Raw genomic sequence first — 24,742 nt, 5'->3', positions numbered from 1 at the left:
AAATAGGGCCAAATATATTTTACATTTGTGGTTCTTTTTTGTTTGGTTGTTGGTTGGTTTATTTGGTTTGGTTTGGTTTGGGTTTTTTTGGTTTTTCAAGACAGGGTTTCTCTGTGTAGCCTTGGCTATCCTAGACTCACTTTGTACACCAGGCTAGCCTGGAACTCACAGAGATCCTCCTGCCTCTGCCTCCTGAGTGCTGGGATTAAAGGCATGTGCCACCACTGCCCAGCCATTTTCCTTTTTAAAAAAGAATTATTATTTATACAGTATTCTGTCCACATTTGTGCCTGCATGCCAGAAGAGGACACCAGATATCATTATAGATGGTTATCTATAATGTTGCAGGGAACTGAACTCAGGACTTTTGGAAGAACAGATATTTGCCTTTGACTCACATGAAATACTTTACATAAAATTATGCAGTAAGGTGACAAGAAAAACAGTTCAATTTTCTTGCAACTTTAATTCCAAATAGTCTGTAGCAACACCCCACACTCCTTATTAGAAATAGACAATCTGGAAAATAGAATTTCTATCTCACTGAGACACACACACAAGCACACAAGCACACACACGCACACACACACACACACACACACACACACACACACACACCTGAGGATATGACAGCTGTCCTGCAAGGAGAGCCTGGGCCCAAGCCTGGCCTCCAACTCATCCAATGCTGAATGGAGTTTGTCATGTCGTTTGCTCCTCACCGAGTGCTCATAGGGGAGCTGATTCATCTTTTTCCTTAATGAGGGGCTGAGGAGGGCACTTGTCAGTACTGAACAAACATGAGGATCCAAGTTCCATCCCCTAAACTTATGCAAAAAGCTGAGTGCCCATGGCAGACTCTTGGAATCCCAGCACTAGGGTAGTGAGGAACAGAGAGGAGGGGATTGTTGAGGCTCACTGGCTAAACCAGTCTAGCCTACTTGGCAAGTTGCAGACCAGTCTTTAAAGGATCCAAGATGGACTGCTGTCCTGAGAAATAACACCAGAGACTGACCTCCTCTGGCCTTGTGCACTAGCACAGACATGAACACATACATACACAGCACACACACACACACACACACACACACACACACACACACACAGGAGCAGAGGCTGACATGGTGGCTCAGTGGTAAGATACTTTGTTGGTAGTGTACTTAGTTGGCATCCATGAAGATCTTGGTTTTATCTCCAACATGGAAAAAAAATTAAAAACCAGATGTAAAGTTTACACTGAAATGAAACGCTGTGACTAAGATGGTTTCTAAACAATAATGCTGAAGTGTTTAGGAAGAGGTGTGCCACTGTCTTTAAAATGCATCCAGATAAGATGGATTAGTGAATGGGCAGATGAACAGATACATGGATTTTTAAGTACAATAGAAAACAGATGGTCTGCAGTCCCAGCTACTCAGGAGGCTGAGGCAGGAAGATCCCCTTGAGCCCAGGAATTCAAGACCACCCTGAACAACAAAGGGAGAACTACTTTCAACTAATAGTAAAATGGGGTCTAGATAGGTATGAATTTGAGTATTCATTATAGATTCAAATGTTTTGATGCTTGAAAGTTTTTATAATAAAGTCAGAGGGGAAAGAAAAATGTATATAGGTGCATGTGATCATACATTTCATATAAAATAAGTTACACAGTAGCAGAGCCTAATAAATTTGTGTCCTTCATATTACAAACTGTCTAAACTGTTGCTGTAGCTGGGTGGTAGGGTGCTTGCCAAGCAGGAACAAGGTTTTGAGGTTCCATCCCCAGCCCCTCACATGGTGGTGGTGGAGGTCATGGTGAGGATGATGATGATGGTGGTGATGGTGGTGTTGGTGAGGATGGTGATGGTGGTGGTGATAATGGTGATGGTGGTGGTGGTGGTAGTGACGATGATGGTGATAGTGATGTGGTGGTGATGATGGTGATGATGATAATGGTTGTGATGGTGGTAATGATGAGGGTGGTGGTGGTGGTGATGGTGATGATGCTGGTGGTGGTGGTGGTGATAGTGGTGGTGGTGGTGATGGTCATGGTGATGATGGTGGTGGTGGTGATGGTGATGATGGTGGTGGTGGTGGTGATGGTCATGGTGATGATGGTGGTGGTGGTGATGGTGATGATGATGGTGGTGATGGTGGTAATGATGAGGGTGGTGATGGTGGTGGTGATGAATATTGATAACATAATTGAGTATGTGAAGGGTTATGTTATAGTTATTTTTAACTGTCTTCTTAATTCTTTTATATATTTTCAGGGAATTAAGTACCACTAGTAACCACATGTCTATGTTCAGAATAATAGAAGAGCTGTGGTTGGTTTTTCTTGGCTTTAAAAGTTACTTTGTAATTAATGGTTTATTCTATGCATGGTGCATGCACTCATGTATGAGTCCTGCAATGACCCAGTAAGCTTATTATCTCAGTTCTACAGAGGAGGAAGTGACATCACATAAGATTACACAAGCCTACATGATACTATTACTTACATTAGCTAGGATTTCACGCTTTCAGCCTAAAGATCATAACAATAATTAGTATAAGGTTAAATTTTCAACATGTATTCTGTAGGCACCAGGCGCAAGCGCGGCATTGCCAAATGGTACGCTACAAGGATGCGCTACAAGGATGATGATGCCTGGCATCTGAAGCTAAACAAGGACATTATCAAAGAGGGTGTCTAATTAGGGTTACCATTGCTGTAATAAAACATCATGACCAAAAGCCAGTTGGGGAAGAAAGGGTTTATTTAGCTTACACTTCCATATCACTGTGGAAGGAAGTCAGAACAAGAATGCAAACAGGGCAGAAACCTGGAGGCAGGAACTGATACAGAGGCCATGAGGGTGCTACTCACTGGCTTGGCCCCCATGGCTTACTCAGCCTGCTTTCTTATAGAACCCAGGACCACAGGCCCAGGGATGGCCCCACCCACGATGAGCTAGGCTCTCCCCCACCAACCACTAATTAAGAAAATGCCCCACAAGGCTTGCCTATAGTCCAATCTAATGGAGGCATTTTCTAAATTGAGGCTTGCTCTCTGATGACAATTCCACAGAAAATTAACCATAGTCAGTATAACCCAGTAGGCCCACTCTGTTTATATACCCAGGAAATCTGAAAGTGTACATGCACATGGAATTTTCCAGCAGGGATGTTCGTAACAACCAAACTGTAGAAGCAGCCCAAATGCCCTAATAAAGGGATAAACAAATCATTATACAGTCACGTGATGTGAAGTTTAATATAGCTATATAAAACAATGAAGTCTCTTTCCATACTGAAACACAGAAGGACCTGGAACCCATTCTAAGTCAATGAAGGCAGACGTGAAAGGCCATGTGTACATGAAATATCCAGGACAGGTATATATGTTGAGACAAAATAGATTAGGTATATATAGGGGCGAAGGTGAGCAGGGAGTTAAGTAGCTTTGGTGGGTAGATGGTTCTTTATCGAATGATGAAAATGTTCTGAGGGATTATGAAGATAGTTATGCAAACCCTGAATATACAAAAAAAAATCGATTGATTACGGGTCTTAAATACATTTCAAAGTGAGACTCCCAGCCATGTGTGGTGACATGCACCTGAAGTCTCAGCTAAGCAGGAAGCTGAGGCAGGAGAGTCACCTTAGCCCAACAGTTGGAAACTGGGCAGTTCAGCAAGACCACATTTCAAAAAAAAATAAGGAGAGTATGGGGGTGGTATGCCTTTATTCCCAGCAGAGGCAGGCAGATGCCTGTGAAATCAGGACCAGCCTGACCTACATAGAGTTCCAGGCCAGACAGGGCCACATACTAAGATGCTGTCTCCAAGAAAAGAAACAAATTAGCATTTACTGTCGAACTGGTTTGCTAAGTTTTTAACTTGGATATTACAGAGTCCTGATCTTTGGAGTCTGTCTGTTTAGGGGACCTTTCTATTTAATAATCAAAGAAATGAGAGACTCCATTCCAAGGTATCAACAGGTCACTGAGTAGACACTAAAGTGACCTGCTCCATCATCCTGAGACCTAAAACATGTCATGTCTGCCATGTGCTTATTGTTATTTTATCCATTCATGATGGCTTTTTGTCAGCTTGACACAAGCTAGAATCATTTGCAAAAAGGAAACACCAATTAGGGAATTGCCTCCATACAGACTCATGATGAACTGTAAGCTATAGTGACAGCATACTGCCCCAAGTCTGCCTAGCAACCTATGACATCATTACCTGCCTGCCACTAGGTGTGCCAGCTGCCCAGGATGTAAAAAAGGGCAAACTCACCTCATATCTCTCTCTCTCTCTCTCTCTCCCTCCCTCCCTCTCTCTCTCTCTCTCTCTCTCTCTCTCTCTCTCTCTCTCTCTCTCATTCTTCCTTCTCTGTTGCCTCTCTCTCTCTTCCTCTCTTCCTTTCTCTTGTTCTCTGTGTCTGTCTCTCTCATTCTCTGTCTGTCTGTCTGTCTCTCTCTCTGCTTGGGGTGGCCTTCCCACTTCCCTGCTCTCCCACGCTTATACGATAAACTTCTCCATATCATATCTGTTGCCTGGCATCTTATTTTTTTAATCACGGGCAGTCTGTAAAGCTTTAACTGAATGTCTCGTAGGTAGGCCTTTTCTGTTTTCCCTACTATCTTAGTCCACCATGTTCATGAATACAAAAGTAATGTTTTTATAATGATAACATCGTTAAAGGCACAATATCTGCTCACAACACTGTTCATAGTCCTTCAAAAAAAACCCAGCACTCATCAACTGGTGAATGATTAAACAGAATATGATACGTCCATAGAGTGAAGAGTTGTTCGGGAATAAGAAGAATGAGGTCATCTGAGCTGTGTGTCGGGAGGGGTAGCTAAAAAAAAGGAAAGAAAGAAAGAAAGAAAGAAAGAAAGAAAGAGAGAGAGAGAGAGAGAGAAAGAAAGAAAGAAAGAATAAGGTTATGCCACACAGCCTCCTTTACAGTAGAAGCATTTACTGCCTCGGAGACAATAGAAAGCTGTAATGACACCTTATGAAAGGACCGTCCCTCCTCCCAGTAACGGAATCAGAGCTTTTAGAAAGGACATTAGAATGTAAGGAAGCCTCTCTTTGAGACTTTCACACTAAAGTCTGAAAAGGGGCTCCCTAGGCTGGTGTATATACCAGTCATTAGAATGAAATAACTTTATTATAGAAAATCCCACCGATCACATAATAACTAGGGTCCCTCATATCCATGGTTAACATTTCAGAAGTATTATTCTATTATGATAGTAAAATGATATAATGAAACCTAAACACAGTTTATACTTTCTTAGGGACTTCACTGTTCATATGAGATGTCCTTATTTCATATTCTATTTGATATTAATGAAAAGTTAGCGGTTGGCATTATTTCTGGGATTAATAAATGCAAAGTCCCTAACCTGGCTGCCTCTCTCAGGCAGCAGTTGCTAAGGAAGAAACCGCTTTGCTATAACTTTCTAGTAAGACGTGAGCAGAGCCTAAATATATCTTCTAAGATAAAAAAGACCTGGAAGATCATTTTGCCAAAAAAGGTAATTTTGTATTGTTTTCAACTGAACATATTTAATGATGTTTCAGTTATCTTAAGAAACTAGTGTGAGGAGGGTGGGGGCAGGAGGAGAGGAGGGAGGGGCCGCAATTGGGATTTAAAGTGAATAAATATATTAATTAATGAGAAAATAAAAGAAACTAATATGAAGTTAACATTGACTACAAGGTCAGTTTCCATTCTGGTTCCTTCTAAGATATGATGTGACTTGACAAGTGTGGCTATCCCTTTGTATGCTCCGGCAGCTGGTTCTGGGTCCACAGATATCAAATTCTGTGTCTACTGAAGTTCCTATGTACTCATAAAATGACAGATGTGTTTGCACCGTCCATGTGCTCATCCTCCTGTGTTCTAAATCAACCCCAGGTGACTTGTGAAGCCCATGCAGTGTAAGTGCTTTGTGAGCTGATGTTACACTGGGCTGTTAGGGGGCCAAAGACAAGGGAGAAGCCTGTACAAATTTAGCCCAGGCTAAGTTCCTTTGTTTGTTTGTTTGTTTGTTTGTTTGTTCGTTTGTTAAATACTGTAACTCCACAATTGGCTAGGGCAAAAGCGTAAAACTTGCAGATAAAGAGATGTCTATCTCTCTCCAGAAGTAGACACTTCTCAGAGTGCTGGGAACTCTTCCAGCAGATAGGGGCTCTTGAGAAATGAAACTGTAACACTTCAGTCCTGGGCTGCTACCAAAAAGAACAGAACAGAAACCTTCCAACCAGCCAGAGACAATGAAGCATTGCTATCACTGTTCCCTTATTTTGGTTCAGGTAAATGCATTGAAAATTTTGCAGTTTGGGTTAGTGAAAAGAAAATTCAATTATTACTTTTCAGTTCTTTTTTTTTAACACACACACACACCCCAGTCACTTCTGCAAACCTACTTTCTCCATGTACGGTGACTTACTGGTGAATGCTGCTTTCCACACATTGGTGTAGGCTGGAGTGGGGAGAGGAGGATCCTGCTCCACCACCACCCCCACCACCACCACCCCCGGGCTTTGCTCGAGCTAGGCAACACTACAGCAAGCTCCACCCCCATTACTAACTGGAACCTGGGATTTATTTATTTCTTCTCTGAGCTCTTCCTGGTGGTTCCCAGAGAGAAGTGGCCACACTTCTCCCTCCCTCACCAGGTTCTTAAGAATGCTTGCCGTGCACACAAGGTGTTATAATTTGCTTGGGTTTGCCAACTATCTTCGTCCCCTGTAGTGCTCGTCTAGCCTGGAGCTCATTAAATACTTTGTGGCATACAGGCATGGTCTAGAAGATTCCAGCACAGCTCTACCAGTCAGCATAAGAAGGCACACATTATATTTTAAACCGCTCCCCCAACACACACACACACACACACACACACACACACACACACACACACAGAGCTAGATGTATAAGAAGAACACATGCCAGTCTAAAACAGAGCCAGAAGACCACCACCTCATAAAGAATGGATGTGCTGGATGCAGATGTAAATCAGAGCATCCCCAGAGATAACTCCTGAAACTCTAACCCAAACCTCTAGTTGGACAGAGGTGTATGTAAGTAGGCATGAAGACAGAGGTCAGTCTCTCTAAAGATTTGCCAAGTGGCCTTACCTCACTAATCATCCAGTGTCAGGGAGCCAGCTGTGTGAGAATCTCAGAACAGAATAAAAGCTTGCTGCTGAAGATTGTGCCTAGGACTTATTAGCTGTATATTATGTTGGGTTTTGGGGTGTCCATGGAAAAGAAGAAGCAGGACCTGGGATACCGCTTTCATTACTCAGGGAGAGGAGAGCATCTGCCAGGGACAAAGTCTCTGTGCCTAGCTGCTGTCTCTGGATATAGGAGTCCTAGACTTCACCCACACTGGAAAGTGGTCCTGCTGTGGTTTAGAGTGTAACTCCTTTTAGTGCCTGCCCCACATCTTACATCAACCTTGCCATTGATACCACTCCTCAGTCTTCTCAAGGGGACAACACTCGGTCAATTTACTTTTCTAGGATAAGTAGTGATCATTTGTTGTCTTACTGTTGTGTTTGGGTTTTTGAGACCAAGTAGCCTAGGCTAACTTGGAACTTTGTATTTTCCTGTATTGGCCTTCCCAGATGCTGGCATTACAGGTGGACACCATCACACCTGCTGGGGATCAAACCTAGGGCTTTATGGATGATAGGCAAGCACTGTTACAATTAACCTACATCCACATCCTTGAGGTTTCTTTTCTTTGTTTCTTTGTTATTATGTTCTCTACATTAGATTGATTTCTTTCTGCTTCTGGGGGTGTCCATAGAATTTGATGTCAACCCTTAAGCAGAGGAATGGTCTCTGCCAAGTTACTCAGTTCCCTATGCTGAGGTTTCGTGGCCTGAAAACTGGAGCTGTTAAAGGTGTCTGCCTACTGCCGTGTGAGGATAAAATGCGTTTATTTATGGAAAAGTGCTGAACAATGCCTATCAGTTAAGCATGTAATAGGTAGTGGTAGTCGTTAGCTCCATCTGCCAGCATTTGCCATGACTGTATTCCAAACCATCCCGCCTAATTAGAGTTTGTTAGGAAGATAGCGATAGGGCTAGGATGCGGCTCAGTGTAAACAGTTTGTCTAGTATGCATGGAGCCCTAGGTTCCATCCCCACGACTTTTGACACATTGACATACGACCTTTCTAGAAAAGCTTCCCTTGGAGGAAAAGCTTTGCTGGAGATGGGAGGTGAGTGCTAAGCTTGCCCCTCAGCCACACTTCCTGCTCCCACACTGCACAGTGGGACAGCAGAATAGCGCCCCCTGCTGTCTCGTACTTAATGTCACAACAGATGCGAACCACGCATATGTCCTGTGCTTTGGCAGCCTTACAGAATTCAGCTGCCCCACAGTAAAGGGACCTCACTAGGGGCAGGCATTCAAGGAAGCAGTCCCCTGTCCCCCACCTCTGCTTTGGTCAGGTGGCACAAATCTTGAATTTAATTCTTCAATCTGATTTGCCTGGAACAAGAACGAAACCTGCCCTATATGGGAAGGTAGCCTGTGTGCCCTGGGGCAGAGACCAGTGATGTTAGTAAGAGCTGTGTTCTGAGAAAATGCCTGTGGCACAGGCACACTTTAGCTGACTAACCAGCTATCACATGAGTGATGTAGGACCCTGGATGAAAATAATATCGAAACATAATTTGCTCACATACTCAGTATCTTCTGCTAACTCCTGAGGGCAGCGGGCCATCTTGTTGCTGCTGTGTGGGAGGAATGTTTGTAAAGGAAAGTTACAGCACACATTGCTGCCATGGAAAGCCTACATTTATTTTTAAAGTGCCTAACAGGCAGTGACAGGCTTGATGTACGCCACTGTGTGGGTCTCTGTGCCTCACCCTTCGCTCCTGCATAATGTAAAATGGCAGATAACCTGTCAGAAATCAGTGTGAGCAAAGCTCCTTGGATATTTATAAAACACTAGAAAGATAAAATCGTACCAGCAAAAGATGGGTCTTTTTGTTGCTCAGAAACATGAGGGTTTGTGATGGCAACTGTCAGAGAGATCTCCTGTAAACTGAGCTACCAGCCAGTGCGTGGGGTTAGGTCAGGAAAGAGGAGGCATCACAGCTCCTGCACAGATTGTAAGCAAAGACCCAAACGCAGGCCCTGGGCAGCTTTTGTCTTCCAGGAATGGATTCTGGTTCCCTAAGAAAGCAGAGGTTGCCCTTGTGCATAAAGAAAGCTTTAGTCGGGCAGGGGCGGGGAGGGGGCATCCTATTTTGCATTTCAGCGCAGCGCCCTAACACCCCTCCCTAGCTAGGCAAGTTTGGAGCCTGGATATTTTTTACGTACAGGTCTGGACATATCCCGTCTTCTTCCATAGCTTACACTCCCAAACAAAAGTGCCTGAGGGCACTGGTTTTGTGAATCTACTCCTACTTTGGGGCCTGGTTAATTCCCGCAGCGACGGCGCACGCGCTTAGGCGGGAGGGGCCAAGCATTGTCCGTCACTCCGGCACCTCCCTCTGGCACCGCCCTCCCCTACTTCCGTCTCCAGTGGGCCCCGCCCCGGCGCTGAATTTGACGTCACTATCTGCGCCGCTCGCCGTAGATACAGGAAGTGGGACCAAAACAAAGGATCGGTGGCTGGGTGCGGACCTCCTTGCGCCGGTCTTCCTGCTGCTTTGCCCCGGCCCACCCCACAGAAGCCGCACGACCATGTCCAACCTGGAGAAACACCTGTTCAACCTGAAGTTCGCGGCCAAAGAACTGAACAGGAGTGCCAAAAAATGCGACAAGGAGGAAAAGGCCGAAAAGGCCAAAATTAAAAAGGCCATTCAGAAGGGCAACATGGAAGTTGCGAGGATACACGCCGAAAATGCCATCCGCCAGAAGAATCAAGCGGTGAATTTCTTAAGAATGAGTGCACGAGTGGATGCGGTGGCTGCCAGAGTCCAGACTGCAGTGACGATGGGCAAAGTGACCAAGTCCATGGCCGGTGTGGTTAAGTCGATGGATGCGACGTTGAGGACCATGAATCTGGAGAAGATCTCTGCTTTGATGGACAAATTCGAGCACCAGTTTGAGACCTTGGACGTCCAGACGCAGCAAATGGAGGACACGATGAGCAGCACGACGACGCTGACCACTCCCCAGAACCAAGTGGATCTGCTGCTCCAGGAAATGGCAGACGAGGCGGGCCTCGACCTCAACATGGAGCTGCCGCAGGGCCAGACCGGTTCCGTGGGAGCGAGCGTGGCTTCGGCTGAGCAGGATGAGCTGTCGCAGAGACTGGCCCGCCTTCGCGATCAAGTCTGACGGCCGAAACCGTCCGAGGTTTCCTTTTGACGTGCTCTCCGTGTTTTAGAGAGGTGTCCTAGAACTGTGCCAGAATGCCGAACACTCTTCCAAGAACCTTTGCGTTTACAGCCCTCTCCAGATACGTTAAATTCCAGTTTTTCTCCACTTCTAACTGGATTTTAAAGCTCTTTATGGCTTACGATGATGTGTATTTTTATAGCTGCCTTTTAACAGAACTGGTTATTTTGCTCTATATAAGCCTAGGAAAAATCGACAAAACTCTAGTCCTCGTGTATTCCGTTTTCGGTATGACTGGTACATAGACTGACAAGTGGTGCATAAAAATTAAAGGAGGAGGGATGGATGGGTACTTGGTTTAGTAATAAATAATGTAAACACTGTTCAACTTACTAGTGGAAGATACTTTTTGTGCATCATTTGGTTTTCTTTGTTTTTGCCATCAAAGAAAGACTGCAATTGACTATTAATTTATTCTCATAACTTATACTAAAGTTACCTTAGAAGATTTTTGCAAACTACTCTTTTTACATTACGTTAGCTCATGTAATAATGGGGGAAATGGCACATCATTTATTATCAAGAAAATTTAAATTTGTTTATATATTTTTTATTTAGGAGGCTTACCGTTTAATAATTCCTAGCTGTTTTCTAATGAAAGTCAACCCTTTATAGACCTTGGATCAAAATAATTACATGCCTAACATTGCCAAAGAACTGTTGATTTGTCTGGGTTAGCCCTGGGACTGTGTAATTATAGATTTTGTTTTTATTTAATAACCAAAAGTATAAATAAAATTAGGACAGCATATTTTTAAGTTATAACTATTTGTATATATTATTTTGTCTTAAAGCAACAACTATTTAAACCGCAAAAAGCCTAAGTTAATGCTGTAGATGTACAAAACTTAAATGTACTTGTAGCCAGCTAGAAGTCTAGGACAAAGGAACAAGCTGAGATTAGAAGGAAATAGAGGCTAGAAGCCTCCACCACCAGCTGCCTTACTTTATAGCCTTCAATGTAAAGCAAGTAACTCCCACTTTCTTCTGTCCTCAACACACAAGCAACTTGTGTTTGCTTGGCACATCTATTAACCTAAGTTAAATACTTATAAAGTTTGTTTTATTCCTCATTTTCCTAAGGGTTTCTTTTTTTTTTTTTTTTCCATTAACAGATCCAGTGTTTCAGACAGAATAGAGCCTCTGAAAAACTCTTTGAAAAATTCAGTATTATAGTGTGAGTTTTCATGTGAATGAGTGTTTAATGAAAAAAGGGCAAGCATAACACAGATGAGTAGTGGCACTCAAGGTGTATGCCTGTTTAGGATAGTGTGTACGTGCGTGTGTGTGTGGGGGTGTGTGAATACAGCCTGTGTCTTAATCCTTTATACTGGAAAACCTTGGTTAATTGCAGCTTTTAAAAATAGATTAATAGCCAGGCATGGTGGTGCATACCTTTGATCCCAGCATTCAGGAGGTAGAGGCCAGCCTGGTCCACAAAGTGAGTCAAGGACAGCCAAGACTGTTCAAAAACAAACAAAAAAGTAATATTGGCTCCTTGTTAAATTGAAGACCATTTTGTACTGCAAGTATTCCCATCAAAATATATTCTGTGAGATTGAAGAATACTAAATATGCTTAAACTCTTAAACTATGTTCATTTCATACTTACCATATGAATGTATATTTTTATGAATCATAAACATTATTTTCAAAAGCACTATAGGCCCATGAGTTATTTTCTCGATTTTGGAATGGATGCAGTTTTTAATTTTAAATCATGAAAACAGGATAAGTATATATTTAAATGGCATATTATTACATGTGTGTTTATGAATTTTAGCCTAGAATGAATGCTTAGCATCCATGAGGCCTTGGGCTAGAGTCCCAGCAACAGTGACAACCAAAAAAAGAAAAAAGAATGGGGTGGGGGGGGAAGAAGCTATTAAGATATTTGAGAAAGGAGAACTCAGAAGTAGGTTTGAATCAGAGCATGCTATTTTTCCAAAGTTGCCTTCAATCCTAAATTCTCAACCGGGTACCACAGCATTTTCTTCTAGATTCTTGGGAGCTTTGATACTCTTACTCTGAATGTTTCTTCATGGAAATACACACACACACACACACACACACACACACACACACACACTAAGCTGGGTTTTAAAATTAAGGAGAAAACAATACAAACGGACTGATTGCAAAGGCAGCTTTCCCATGTTATGTATTTTAGTACAGGGCCCCAGCTTTGTGTAATCAGAAAACATTCTATCCAAACTATTCTTCCTGCTGCTTTTGATTTGGGGGTGAGGTAGGGGGAACACATGTCAGCACCTGTCTCTTCTGATTGACTTATTAACCCAGCCTGTATGTAATCAATAGTGAAAGATTCCCCAGCAATACATACAGTGTCGGGCCCCAGCCTGTGGGAAAAATCGAATCAGGGTTTTACCTGAAAGAGGGAGTGAGGATTGAAAGTAGGATACAGAGACGTGAGAAATAATGAATCAAGTCAGGAAATTTCTGATCAAGATTCACTTTAATGTCCTACTAGTAAGAATATATAGAGAGCAAGGTCAATTGGATCTATTCTAATCTCACTCACCCTAGCCCCCGAGCAAGAATACAATAGCCTAAATCGCTCCCTGTAGAGCTTCCTAGTTCTCTGAGTAGTTCTCTGTAAGAACTTCCTAGATCCTCTGGGTGGTTCCAAGTTGAGACTTCCCTACTTATTTCAAAGGTAAATAGTCCAAGGATAGCCTAGAACACAAGACCTCATGGTGAGGTAAAGGTCAGCAACTCGAAGGTCACAGCATACAGCCTAAGCACAGCATTTCTGACATGGCAGAATTTGGCATGGCTTCTTCCCACAATACAGCATCCTTCTGGGGGCGTTTGCTGTCAAAACATAGCTCGAAACTGCCAGCAAAACCAACAAAGCAGGAGACATCAAGCAAACTGGTGAAAGTGCCTATTTCTTTATTTCTTTTTTCTTCTTCCTTTCTTCCAGTACCTGGTCTGGTAAACTGTCTGTCCATTTCCCCCAAGTTCATTTTCTACAATTACATTGTCAGGCCCATAGGGAGCAGAACCAGACAGAATCTGGTTGTACAGTCAGCTCCTGGCAGTGTCTCAGAGATTCAAGCCTTGTTCTGTGCTTGTGGCCGTACTCAGAATCCCCTGATGGCCACAGGCAGACAGGGAAGGCCAGGAGAGGGAGCACACCCAGAACCCTGGTACTTCCTCACCATGTGATTTTTATTCATCAGCACTTTTATATCTTATAGGTAGGTATCAGGATTTAGAGGAAAATTTCTTACTTTGCTCAACAATTACAGCTTGCTCTTTTTTTCACAAAAATTATGTAAAATTATATTTAAAATAAAAAAGTGGGGCCGGGAGGCATTGTTTGTTTTATGTACTGGGCTTTTAACCCAGTGTCATACATTTTCACTGAGCTATATCCCCAGCTTTCCCCACTCCCTGCTTACTGATCTTGAGACAGAATCTCACTAAGTGTCCAAGTACTTCTGCGGTTTGCTTGGAACTAGGCCAAGGGTCAGGGCTGGACAGACTTTGGAAACCGCCTTGCAGAGCAGAGTGGGGGGAGCCTGAGGCGTCTCTGTCACCTTTGCCTCTTCCGTTGGCATCTCAGTCTCACAACCTTAACAGGCTTCAGGAAGATTCCCACCAGGTCCCTCCCACCTGGTCCCTCCCACCACTTCCTCTGGAAGCAGTGTTTAATTACATCCCTCAAGAACCTCATATGTACTCTTTGTCAACCATTTTTCACCCTTTCTACTTGTAATAATTATCCAAGAATATTATATTCACCCACCTGCCTCCACCCTGGGTTGCACCGTGTTTTAAATTGGTTGCTTCCTAAGCTAACTCTGACTCTAACCACCAGCTTCGCATCTCATCGCTAGCTCCATCCAGCCCTTCTTGTCAGGGTCCTTCCTCATTGTCTCGCTCAGTTGAAGGAGGAGTAGATGTGAGTCCCCTCCATGGCTCTTTCCTGAAGACTGGGCACTGCACTAAGTGTTGGGGACCTCACAGTCCCCAAGACAAAGATGTGCACTGTAGGTCCCTCCCAGGACCTGGAACACTAGGTGCCCCGTGAAACAGGCTCTTGCCTCCAACAGCAGGAGGAGGAAGTGGCCTGCTACCAGGAACAGGAAAGGCTTGAAATATGGCAGCGTGTTGATTCACCTGCCACACCCTACACAGGTCTGGTCACCCTGCCCCTGAACTGACTTACATAAGAGTGGCTGCGAAGAGTGTGCTGACAAAATATGCAGATGTTCTTTCTCACCTGCACACACTCAGGCTCATCCTTCCACACGCTCACACCACTGTTCACACTGACATCCTCTCATTCACACGCTCCTATTCTCACAAGCACATGCAAACATCATACCGTCAACCTCAGGCACACTCGGACTTTCACACTCACATTATTTTTGTTGGTTTCGGTTTTGTAGTAGCGTTACAACTCCTTTCCCTACCAGCTTGGCTTTGGAAACAGTTTGCACTCCCCTGCCTCGGTTTCAGACAAGCCACCACTAACAACCTTTCCTGACTGGGGAAGAGGGAAGGAGGAAGGGAAGCAGAGGTCAAAGGACAGAGTGACAACATCAAACAGAAGGCAGGCCTTGGCCTCCCCCTCAGGACAGATATTTATCAGCACCTAGGCCTATCTTCACTGTGACTTTGCAAATGTCCCATTAATGTAGGCCAGGCCCTGGGATACAGTGACCAGAGAACAGGACTGACCTTGTACTGGTTTTCCTTGCAGCTTCCTGGAAAGGATTGACAGTGTCAGTCTGGTTGACTACACACCCACAGACCAGGTACGTGAGAGTAGAACCATCAGAAGCTTCTAGATAGGCTGCCAAGAGCATTCCAGGTTAATTTAGAAGGCTTAGGAAAAACATACTCATAACCACTGCTGCTTGCACCTTGCTAGGCCGCCCTCATGTTGGCCCTAACAGAACACAACTATGCAAGTAAGTGACAAGAAAGCAACTAAAGTGCAGTACCTTGCAGCCCTGGGATCCCTGACTTAGGAATGAGAGTTAATTCCTACCGATCCTTCCCAGTAGACTGCCAGGGATAGCCGAGCAGCACAGACTTTGTCCCTGAGCACTGTCACTGTGGTTTGGCTGTCATATAACAAGATGTGGGCATGATTCATTTCTAAAACATCCCAAGAGGCATGAAAGCAGTTACTATGTGAAGGGCCAAACTTTGAGGGGTTTCTAAAACAGAGCATTCATCTATGTTTTAATTACTCCTTTTTTTTTCTTTTTCTTTATTTTTTTTAATGTTCGACGTTGTTGTTTCTCACTTACCACACTTACACCAGGGCATACTTTATTTCTCTCTTCTTACCCCAGGACCTCCTCAGATGCAGAGTGCTGACATCGGGAATTTTTGAGACGCGATTCCAAGTGGACAAAGTGAACTTTCAGTGAGTACATTGCTAAGAGTGTGGTCCATGGCAGGGGAAGGGATGGGAAAGCCCATCCTGGTGCCAGCTTCTGGGAAGAACAGGAGCCACAAGGCCTTGGAGCTGAAGGGGTTGGGACTGGGATGCAGGAAAGGCTTCGTGAGGCTAGACTCCAGCAAGGGCACTGAGAAGCTCCCCCACAGGGAGACATTGCTCCAAGAAAGGGGTGCACTGAGCAGGAGGGCACGGGAAGAGGGGCCCACCTGACCAACTGCAGGAGCAGCAAGGAAACTGTGCGTGGGGACATGAGCCCAACAACTGGAGAGCCTCAGGGATGGCGGTGTCACCTGCCAGAATGAGGGTGATGGAGACCTTCCGCCGGGCGCTGCACAGAAACACCTGGTGATGAGGGGGCTGTGGGTGGAGCCGGGTCAGAAGGAAGCCCCTCCCACTTCCCCCGGGGAAGACCGCCTTCTGAAGGAGACCAGATATTGGAAGTATCCACCCCAGCACAGACGTAGCATGCACCTGGTACAAGACATGGTATAAACTAGAAGGCACCACATTTATTAGGCACCTACTGTATGTCCCTGGACACCATGCCCACTGTTTTTGTGCCATACTCTTGACTCCTACAACCACAACGTAGGACGAAAGAGGAGGAACTGAAGCCGGGAGAGGCTGCATGACTTGTAGCTCAAGATCAAGGGCTGAGACACAGACACCCTGTGCATCATGAGCAGCTAACCATTCTGACAACAAAGGAGAATGGTGAATGCTTGTGCCCTTTGCCCCAGTTTCCCCGGATAACTGGAGTCTCTCTGTTTCTCCTCCATAGCATGTTTGATGTCGGTGGCCAGAGGGATGAAAGAAGAAAGTGGATCCAGTGCTTTAACGGTGATTTGCATGCTCCACAGAGGGCTGGATGCTGGCTCCCACCACGGGGTCCAGCTGTGTCTTAATCAGACAAACTCTAATCCTTGTGTAAAGTACAAGCCTTATAAATAACCATGTTCTTTTCTTAAACATGAATCCCAGCATCTCACATTCCCAGTTACCTTTTTGGGTAGACTCTTGGTCAGGTGCAGCAATGCCCAGCTATGCATGCAGCCTCTACTCAAGTCGTTCTAGATCCAATGCCCAAATGACAGTGCCTAGGACCTGAGCAGTCATAACCCCAGGACGACTGACATTGTCCATCTAAAGTGCTTCCCCTCCCGTCTTTGCCTCAACTTAGATGTCACTGCCATCATCTACGTGGCGGCCTGCAGTAGCTACAACATGGTGATCCGGGAAGACAACAACACCAACAGACTGAGAGAGTCACTGGACCTGTTCGAAAGCATCTGGAATAACAGGTGATAAATTAATTCAAACCCAACACTGCATCGCAGACCTTTTATTAAAAATATAGCCAGGCGTGGGGACGTACGCCTATAATCCCAGCACTCAGGGAGGCGGAGGCAGGCTGATCTCTGTGGGTTCGAGGCCAGCCTGGTCTAAAAAGCGAGTCCAGGACAGCCAGGGATACACAGAGAAACCTTGTCTTGAAAAACAAAATAAAACAAACAAACAAACACACGCAAAAGAGTATGTTAGCACATACCTCTAACATGAAGGCTCGTATTGTTGAATAAATATCTCTCTGTCAAGTGTTCTGCTCCCATCCTCCCTTATGGTATCATAGGTAATGGGAAAGAAACAGAGTCAGGAAGCACCAGGGGTGCAGACGCATGCTCTGGAATGGTGACCCATGGATATACAGCAAAACATCCACATTGTTGCAATAGGGAGAAAAGAATGAAAGTTCTAAGCCCAGCACTCAGGGTGCAAGGCAGGACTGCCTTGCTGTAAGACCCTCTCAAAGAAAGGGGGGCATCAGGCACAGGGGATGCAGCTCAGTCAGTGCTAGAGCTTTGCCTATGCACGAAGCTCTGGGTCCGATTCCCAGTCCTGAAAAAGTTATAATCTTGTCTTTATTTATAAGTATGCATGAGCCGGGCGGTGGTGGCGCACGCCTTTAATCCCAGCACTCGGGAGGCAGAGGCAGGCGGATCGCTGTGAGGTCGAGGCCAGCCTGGTCTACAAAGTGAGTCCAGGACGGCCAAGGCTACACAGAGAAACCCTGTCTCAAAAAACCAAAAAAAAAAAAAAAATAAGTATGCATGAGAATAAACTGGGTGTGGTGGCACACGCCTTTAATCTCAGCACTCAGGAGGCAGAGGCAGGCGGATCTCTGTGAGTTCGAGGCCAGCCTGGTCTATAGAGTAAGTCCAGGACAGCCAGGGCTGTTACATAGAGAAACCCTGTCTCGAAATACAAAACAAAACAAACAACAAAAAAGTATGCATGAGAATAAAAAAAAATCTAGACATAAAATCATAAAATTTCTAATAGTAATTATCATTTGATATAATGCATTTGAACACATGCATATTTTTCTATAACTTAAGCTCATTTGTGTATAGTAGCTACAAAAATTACATAAGTGAAAGAGAAAACAAAACTAATGCATCTGAGGGTGAAATGGGTTGCATTTACATTTGTGGTCAGGTTCCTATGGACCAATCCCTTGGACCTTGTGGGTGTCAGAGGGCTTTGCTTATTTGGGAACTAAGTTCCCGCTGGCTAGCTTCCAGCTTTCCTTACCTCACCACCTCTGTTCCTGGGCCTCATCCTTTTAGCTTCTCACATAGCTTTTCCCATGTGCTAAGAGAAGATGAGACAAAGAAAGACCCACGCTGGCTGCTAATTAAACTCCTTGCGACTGGCTAATGAGTCATTTGGTACTTTAGTAACATGTTAACTTCTCCCGTTAGAGTTTTCTGGCCCATTAAACCCCAAAATTACATCACAAGAGTCCAAATGTATTCATTGCGTGCCTAGATCTTCACTTTGTTATCAATAAATAAGTATATGTCCCCACAGAGGTTCATGGAGAAGGAATGAACTGCTATGTTGTGATGCTTTTTCCTTGCTGGTGCAGAGCGCAAATAACAGTATACCAAATGATCATGAGTCAGTTTCTGGAAGATGACATTGTTGTCCCTCTCCCCCACCACCTTTTTTGTTTGCCTGTCTTGCAGAGCTGGGGGGTGGGGGTGAACTCTGTGCCTCAGACTGGGCAAGCACCTGCCACTAAACCCCATCATCTGAACTTCCCTGTTAATCGGGCCACATCGGTGTGTGTGTGGTGCTTCCACATGCTGGTTTTGTGACACTGACGTGGATTTTTGTTCTTTCCAGGTGGTTACGGACCATTTCTATCATCTTGTTCTTGAACAAACAAGATATGCTGGCAGAAAAAGTCTTGGCAGGGAAATCAAAAATTGAAGACTATTTCCCAGAGTATGCCAACTACACTGTCCCGGAAGATGGTAAGTTTTCAGAACACCGTCTCACGTACAATTGAAGGATCTAACTGTTCTTTTCTCATAGACCTATAACCGTAAATCAGAGATGTCTGATGAATCTAAGAAATGACGTCAGATTAAACCACCCTTTCTGCTGTCCCCTCAGAAATACTAGAGTACAACGTGAGTAACCCTATCCAAAATGCTTCGAACCAGAAGTGTCAGGGAGTTTAGAATTTTTTAAAATTTGCAATGTTTGCTTACCCGTATTGCATTGAACCCAAAACTCAGTGGATTTGAAATGTGTTTCTATCCACCTCATATACATAGCCTGAGAATTTTGACTGGCCTGTGACATGAAGCCAGGTGTGCAAGTTTCTATTTGTGGTATTACATCAGTACATGAAAGGTTACCAGATGTGAAATATTCAAGGTTTTGTGTGTTCAGAATAGGGGTGCTTAGTTGGTATTCAAATGTCCTACTTGGGATTTTACTTGTAAATGGTTCAGAGTTTGACTTTCCACTAACGCTGTGCCACACAAGCTGTGCCTGTGATGATGTCATACTGAGTACGCTCTCTCATGCTACCAACTGAATCTTTTGAGACCAGGCATATCGTTCAAAGTCTACCCAGTAACCCTAGGTGGTAACTTCTGTTCATTTTCCCACAGAACAGTGATTCTCAACCTGTGGGTCGTGACCCCTTTGGGGGTGGCATATGAGATACCCTGTATCTCACATATTTACATTAGGAGTCATAACAGTACCAAAATTACAGTATGACGTAGCAATGAGATAATTTTATAACTGAAGGTCACCACAACGTGATGAAATGGTATTAAAGGGTCACAGCATTAGGAAAGTTGGGAACCACTCCCGGAGAACAAGAGAGGTGATGCATCCTGCTCCAGGCCACATGGAATTGTGAAGGTAAACCAGGCCTCCATCACCTGGTGTCCAGATCGGTGCTGTTAACCACTCCTGTGCCTTCCGTTGACCTTGGTGGCAGCACGGCTGGTCCCCCTGGGTGACCAGCTACACCACCCTCCTGAGATGGAGGTTCCAGTGCTAAGACAAAAAATGTAAAACAAAGGAACTTGCCGCCCGCGTTCGTCCTGTGCTTTTGTTTTCAGTGTGCGTTGAGCCTCTGGGAATTTCTGGGAGTGATTTGCTAGAGGGAAAGTAAGACCGCTGCTAAAAATGTGAGCCCTTGAGCCAGGCAAAGCCAGATGGAGGGGTGTTTCCATAAACCGGAGTTGGAGTTGGGGCCCCATGTCCTTACCACCAGTGAGGGAGGAGAAAGCTCAGGCTAGCATGAAGCTTCCTTGTCCCTTAGGTTCCCTTTTGTCTCCCCCGCCTGTCATCCCAGGAGCCCCGGCTTTCATACACTCCTAGGAAAATCCTGAGTGACATGGGACCTGACTGGGGGAGCAGTTCCTTGTGAGAATCTGGGAAAGGACCTGGGGCACAGTCCCTGTTCTGTCTGACAGGGTACAGCCATTGTTCTGTCCCACAGCCTTTCCTTTGTAGCAAACTACAAGCAGCCTGGACCGGCCAGAGCATCTGCTGTTAACACCAGCCCTGACTGCAGCCACTTTGTTTCTGTTTTGTGTGGTTTGTTGGTTAGTTTGGAGGTTTGTTGTTTTGTTTTTTTTGAGACAGTGACTTACCAAGTAACTCTGGCTGGCCTGGAATTCACTATATAGACCAGTCTATCCTTGAACACACACACACACACACACACACACACACACACACACACACACACACACACACACACACACACACACCTGCCTCCCCAGGGATTAAAGGAATGAGCTACCACACCTACCCACAGGCCCTTTTGAAGTCTGCACACTCAGATCTCGCCTCACATTCTGGCCAGGTGCTCTCCCAGGCTGAGCCAGGGCTCTTGGGAAAGCTGCCCAAGCTTGGCTTCAGCTGCTGTAGTTGGCTTCTCCATCCCCCACCCCACCCCACCCCACCCCACAGGAGATTGCCTTGCCTCTCCCCAGATACCACCTGTCTCTCAGTGCACTTAGTGCAGCCAACAGCTGAGTTCTATAGAGCCCCCTCCAAACATCTTATCTCCAGGTGTGGTCCTCACCTCACTCCCCTCTTTTCAGTGACAGCTTCTGGCTTAGCCTCCATGTGTGCTTACTTGCCTTCCCAGAGCATCCTTGGATATATGGCACATGTGCACACACACAGAGAGACAGACAGAGACAGAGAGGAGAGACACAGAGAAAGATTGAGAGATTTATTTTAATTAGTTTTTCAAGACAAGGTTTCTCTGGGTGGCCTTGGCTGTCCTTAACTTTGTAAACCAGGCTGGCCTCAAACTCACAGAGATCTGCCTGCCTCTGCCTCCCTGAGTGCTGGGATTACAGGCGTGCACCACCATGTCCTGCTCACAGCCACCTTTCTAAAGCACAAACTCCCTCTGCTTATGACCCTGGCACAGGGCACCAGCCCTAGTGACACCCTGCTCTGCATGAGGAGCTGGAACTTTCCAGTGAAGAAACCTCAAAGGGATCTATTGTGAAAGCCGAAGCGACCTTGGTTCCAGCCGTGGTGCCAGGGCCAATGACTGGTGCTCACTTGGTACCAGGTGCCCAGTCTGTCTGTGACTCCCAGGGCACCCATCCCTCCCTGGCATGGGTAGTGAGTGCCGGTAGTCTGGTTCATCATCCAGCTTGGTGATCCTCAACTCTGACTTGGCAAGAAAAGCAAGAAAGTGTGAGTCCTGAAAGGCACAGTGATTACACAGAATGGAAGATCCGGGCCACGGGGACTTCAGGGTGTGTAAAGTGGTGGAAAGGCGGGGTCCGTGGTGCCAGAGTCATACTTGCTTGATTGGGAATGGGAAGTAAGAGCTGTGGAGGGAAGCGGGCACTTCCGAGGGTGTGGGGTACATGGTTATTTAGTCCCTCATTATTTTGATCATACTGATAATTTGATAAGACAGTACATGTCAAAATATATCAACATGTACATTTGAAATGTGTACAGTTTAGGTTCTGTAAGTCATCCCTCCATAAAACCAGGGCCCGGTTCCCAGCAGATGAATGGCCAGAGCATCTCTAAAGGTGGAGACATCACCAGACCCAGAGGTTCCAGGACATGATTGGGTCTGTAGCCAGAGGGTCGGCTGTAGTGGACGTCCCAAGGTCCCCCGTGTGAGTCTATGCAGTGGCTAGAAGAGAGTTTTCCTAGCAACAAGATTGGTTGGTGTTGGTTTTTTTTTTAATTTAAAAAAAAAAAAAAAGCAGAGTGCTTCCAGACAGCTCAGCCTTCCTTTCTAGAACAGCCTGAAAGAGGAAGTGGAAGAGAGGGAGACTCGGCTTCTCGGAATTCAGTTAGACGCTTTCTTGAGCAGGCATTACTTGCCCTCACCTGTCTGCTGAGGTTGCTAGAACAAAATTCCTTAGGCAGGGTGATTTATAAACAACAAAAGTGGTCTGGAGGCTGAGAGATCCAGTAGCTAGGGACCAGCAGATTTGGAGTCTGGTGAGGCCCACTCTCTCTTCATTGAGTTCTGCATCCTCAGCTGGTGGAAGACACCAGCAAGCTCTTTCCGGTCTCTGTTATATGAGTGCTGTATCCCACTCCTCACGGCCAAGCCTCTTGTGATAGAATCACACCCCCTCGCTTACCACTTTGAAGACAACATGAGGATAATTCACACAGCATTCGGACCGCACCACTTTTTCTCAGAGCTCTCTCCGTGAGAGTTAAAATGCTCTGGGAGAAGAGAAGAAACATTACATTTAGTTTTTGTCCTGTATGTACATGTATGTTAATGCCATGAGTTGATTCCTTCCGTGTTGCCGTGCTTTGTGTACCTTTGCTTAAAATGTTGTTTTTAATTTTTGACAGCAACACCAGATGCGGGAGAAGATCCCAAAGTCACAAGAGCCAAGTTCTTCATCCGAGATCTGTTTTTGGTAAGCACTTTTGTTGCCCTTCTGTCGGCTGCCACCTTATGGTTACCTTGTTCTCTGCAGTTCGATTATTTATCCAGCTGGGTTCTCATTGTTTCCCGAAATCCTGAGTGGAGAGAGAAGCAATTAGCCTCCCCTGCCCGATCACGCTGACTCCAGAGAGGTTAGCACTCTCTCTCAGTTCCATTGAGCTTCCTGCACAGCTGGAAAGGACCAGCAGGTAGCAGGGCTACACTGCTCACATGCATCTTCCAAGCAGAAGCCAGTCAGTCCTTCTGCAGAGTCCAGAGTGCACACACTCCAACCTTGGTGCCTGCTTCCTCCATCAAAAAAAAAGGACTAGCAGGATGACACAAAAATGAACTTGCCCAAATTCTGCTCCCCTCTTCTTCTCAGCTTGCCATGTTTGCTGTATCCTTTTTTGTTTGTTTGTTTATTGTTTTGTTTTGTATTTTCAGTATATATGCTAGATATATGCCACTGAGCTATATCCTAGTCCTTGTTTTTGTGTTGTTGTTGTTGTTGTTGTTGTTGTTGTTTTAAGGCAGAGTATATATAGTCGGGCTGGCCTCAGAATTACTGTACAGCCCAGGGTGGCCTCTAATTTACATTCCTTTTACCTCTACCTGCATGAATGCAGAAGCTGGTCAGGAATGAAATAATGACTTTGGCCCAGTATGGTGGCACATGCCTTTAATGCCAGCACTCACGAGGCAGAGGCAGGTGAATCTGTTGAGTTCCAGGCCAGCCTGGTCTACAAAGTGAGTCCAGAACAGCCAAGGCTACACAGAGAAATCCTGTCAAAAAAAATATAGAAAGAGAGAGAGAGAGAGAAAGGAAAGGAAAGGAAAGGAAAGGAAAGGAAAGGAAAGGAAAGGAAAGGAAAGGAAAGGAAAGGAAAGGAAAAGAATGATTTTGGTAATTCAAGCCTCAAGGAGTCATGGACGGTTGTGTTGAAGTGCATGAACTTTCTTTTGAAGAGAAGAAGAAGAATCTGGCAGAGAAGGGAGTAGATTCAGGAAGAAGTCTATTGTGAGGGAGGGCGTCAGGCAGTGTGAGCACTCTCCTTAGGGGAAGGTTCAGCCACTGAAGTTGCTAAGTGTGATTCTGTGTCACACAAGCGCCACCCTATCCCCCACAGGAGGAGGCAGGAGCCACTCTCCACAGGCAGGAGGAATTTAGGACCAGGTGGCCGCCTGGGAGCAGGAGAGCCAGTCACCCTTCAGTGTCCCACCAGCTCTGTCCTTCAAAATCAGCAGTGAATCCACACTTAAGACAGGCTGGCTCCCAAAGCCTTAAAGTCCTTAAGACTGATCACAGTGGCTAAGAGGTGATACTGGTGTTCAAGTTCTGGTATAATGGGTACACCACCATGTCCAGTTTTGTGAGGTGCTGAGGGTAATCTTCATTGCATGACAGGCAAGCACTGTGTCAACTAAGCTGCATCTCCAGCCTGTTACTGTGTCTTAGTCCTCAGAATTGTGACAGCCTTGTGTTTTCTTAGACTATGCAAGCCATTTTGACCAACTCACTTCAGAGTTTTCTTACCTTGGGCATCCTCTCCTCAAGCCCCGGGGAGTGGGGCCACATTCACACGGAACGATTTCATTGTTGTTGTTGTTGTTGTTTTCTGAAACATGATCTTGCTGTGTAGCTCTCTCTGGCCTGGAACTGGTTACATAGCCCAGGCTGGTCTCAAACTT

At 45.3% G+C, this 24,742-nt stretch overlaps 2 protein-coding genes across 3 annotated transcripts in view; both read left to right on the top strand.

Moving 5' to 3' along the window:
- GNAL (G protein subunit alpha L) overlaps nucleotides 1–24,742 on the top strand; it is a 126,274-nt gene that overhangs the window by 96,403 nt on the left and 5,129 nt on the right. For both annotated transcript variants that reach the window (XM_084780315.1, XM_084780316.1), the window contains exons 6-11: nucleotides 15,088–15,142; nucleotides 15,689–15,762; nucleotides 16,580–16,638; nucleotides 16,979–17,099; nucleotides 18,988–19,118; nucleotides 22,975–23,042. In XM_084780315.1, coding sequence (XP_084636441.1) covers nucleotides 15,088–15,142; nucleotides 15,689–15,762; nucleotides 16,580–16,638; nucleotides 16,979–17,099; nucleotides 18,988–19,118; nucleotides 22,975–23,042 — 508 coding nt within the window. The remainder of the gene's footprint in view (nucleotides 1–15,087; nucleotides 15,143–15,688; nucleotides 15,763–16,579; nucleotides 16,639–16,978; nucleotides 17,100–18,987; nucleotides 19,119–22,974; nucleotides 23,043–24,742) is intronic.
- Nucleotides 9,562–12,012, top strand: CHMP1B (charged multivesicular body protein 1B). Its single transcript, XM_084779937.1, has one exon. It carries the CDS (start codon nucleotides 9,693–9,695, stop codon nucleotides 10,290–10,292), a length of 600 nt encoding a protein of 199 aa, XP_084636063.1. The 5' UTR covers nucleotides 9,562–9,692; the 3' UTR covers nucleotides 10,293–12,012.

The sequence above is a fragment of the Acomys minous genome, assembly GCF_964271855.1.
Source record: "Acomys minous genome assembly, chromosome: 4".
NCBI lineage: Eukaryota > Metazoa > Chordata > Mammalia > Rodentia > Muridae > Acomys > Acomys minous.
The sequence above is the reverse complement of the archived record's forward strand: the minus strand, read 5'-3'. Positions and strand labels throughout refer to the sequence as shown.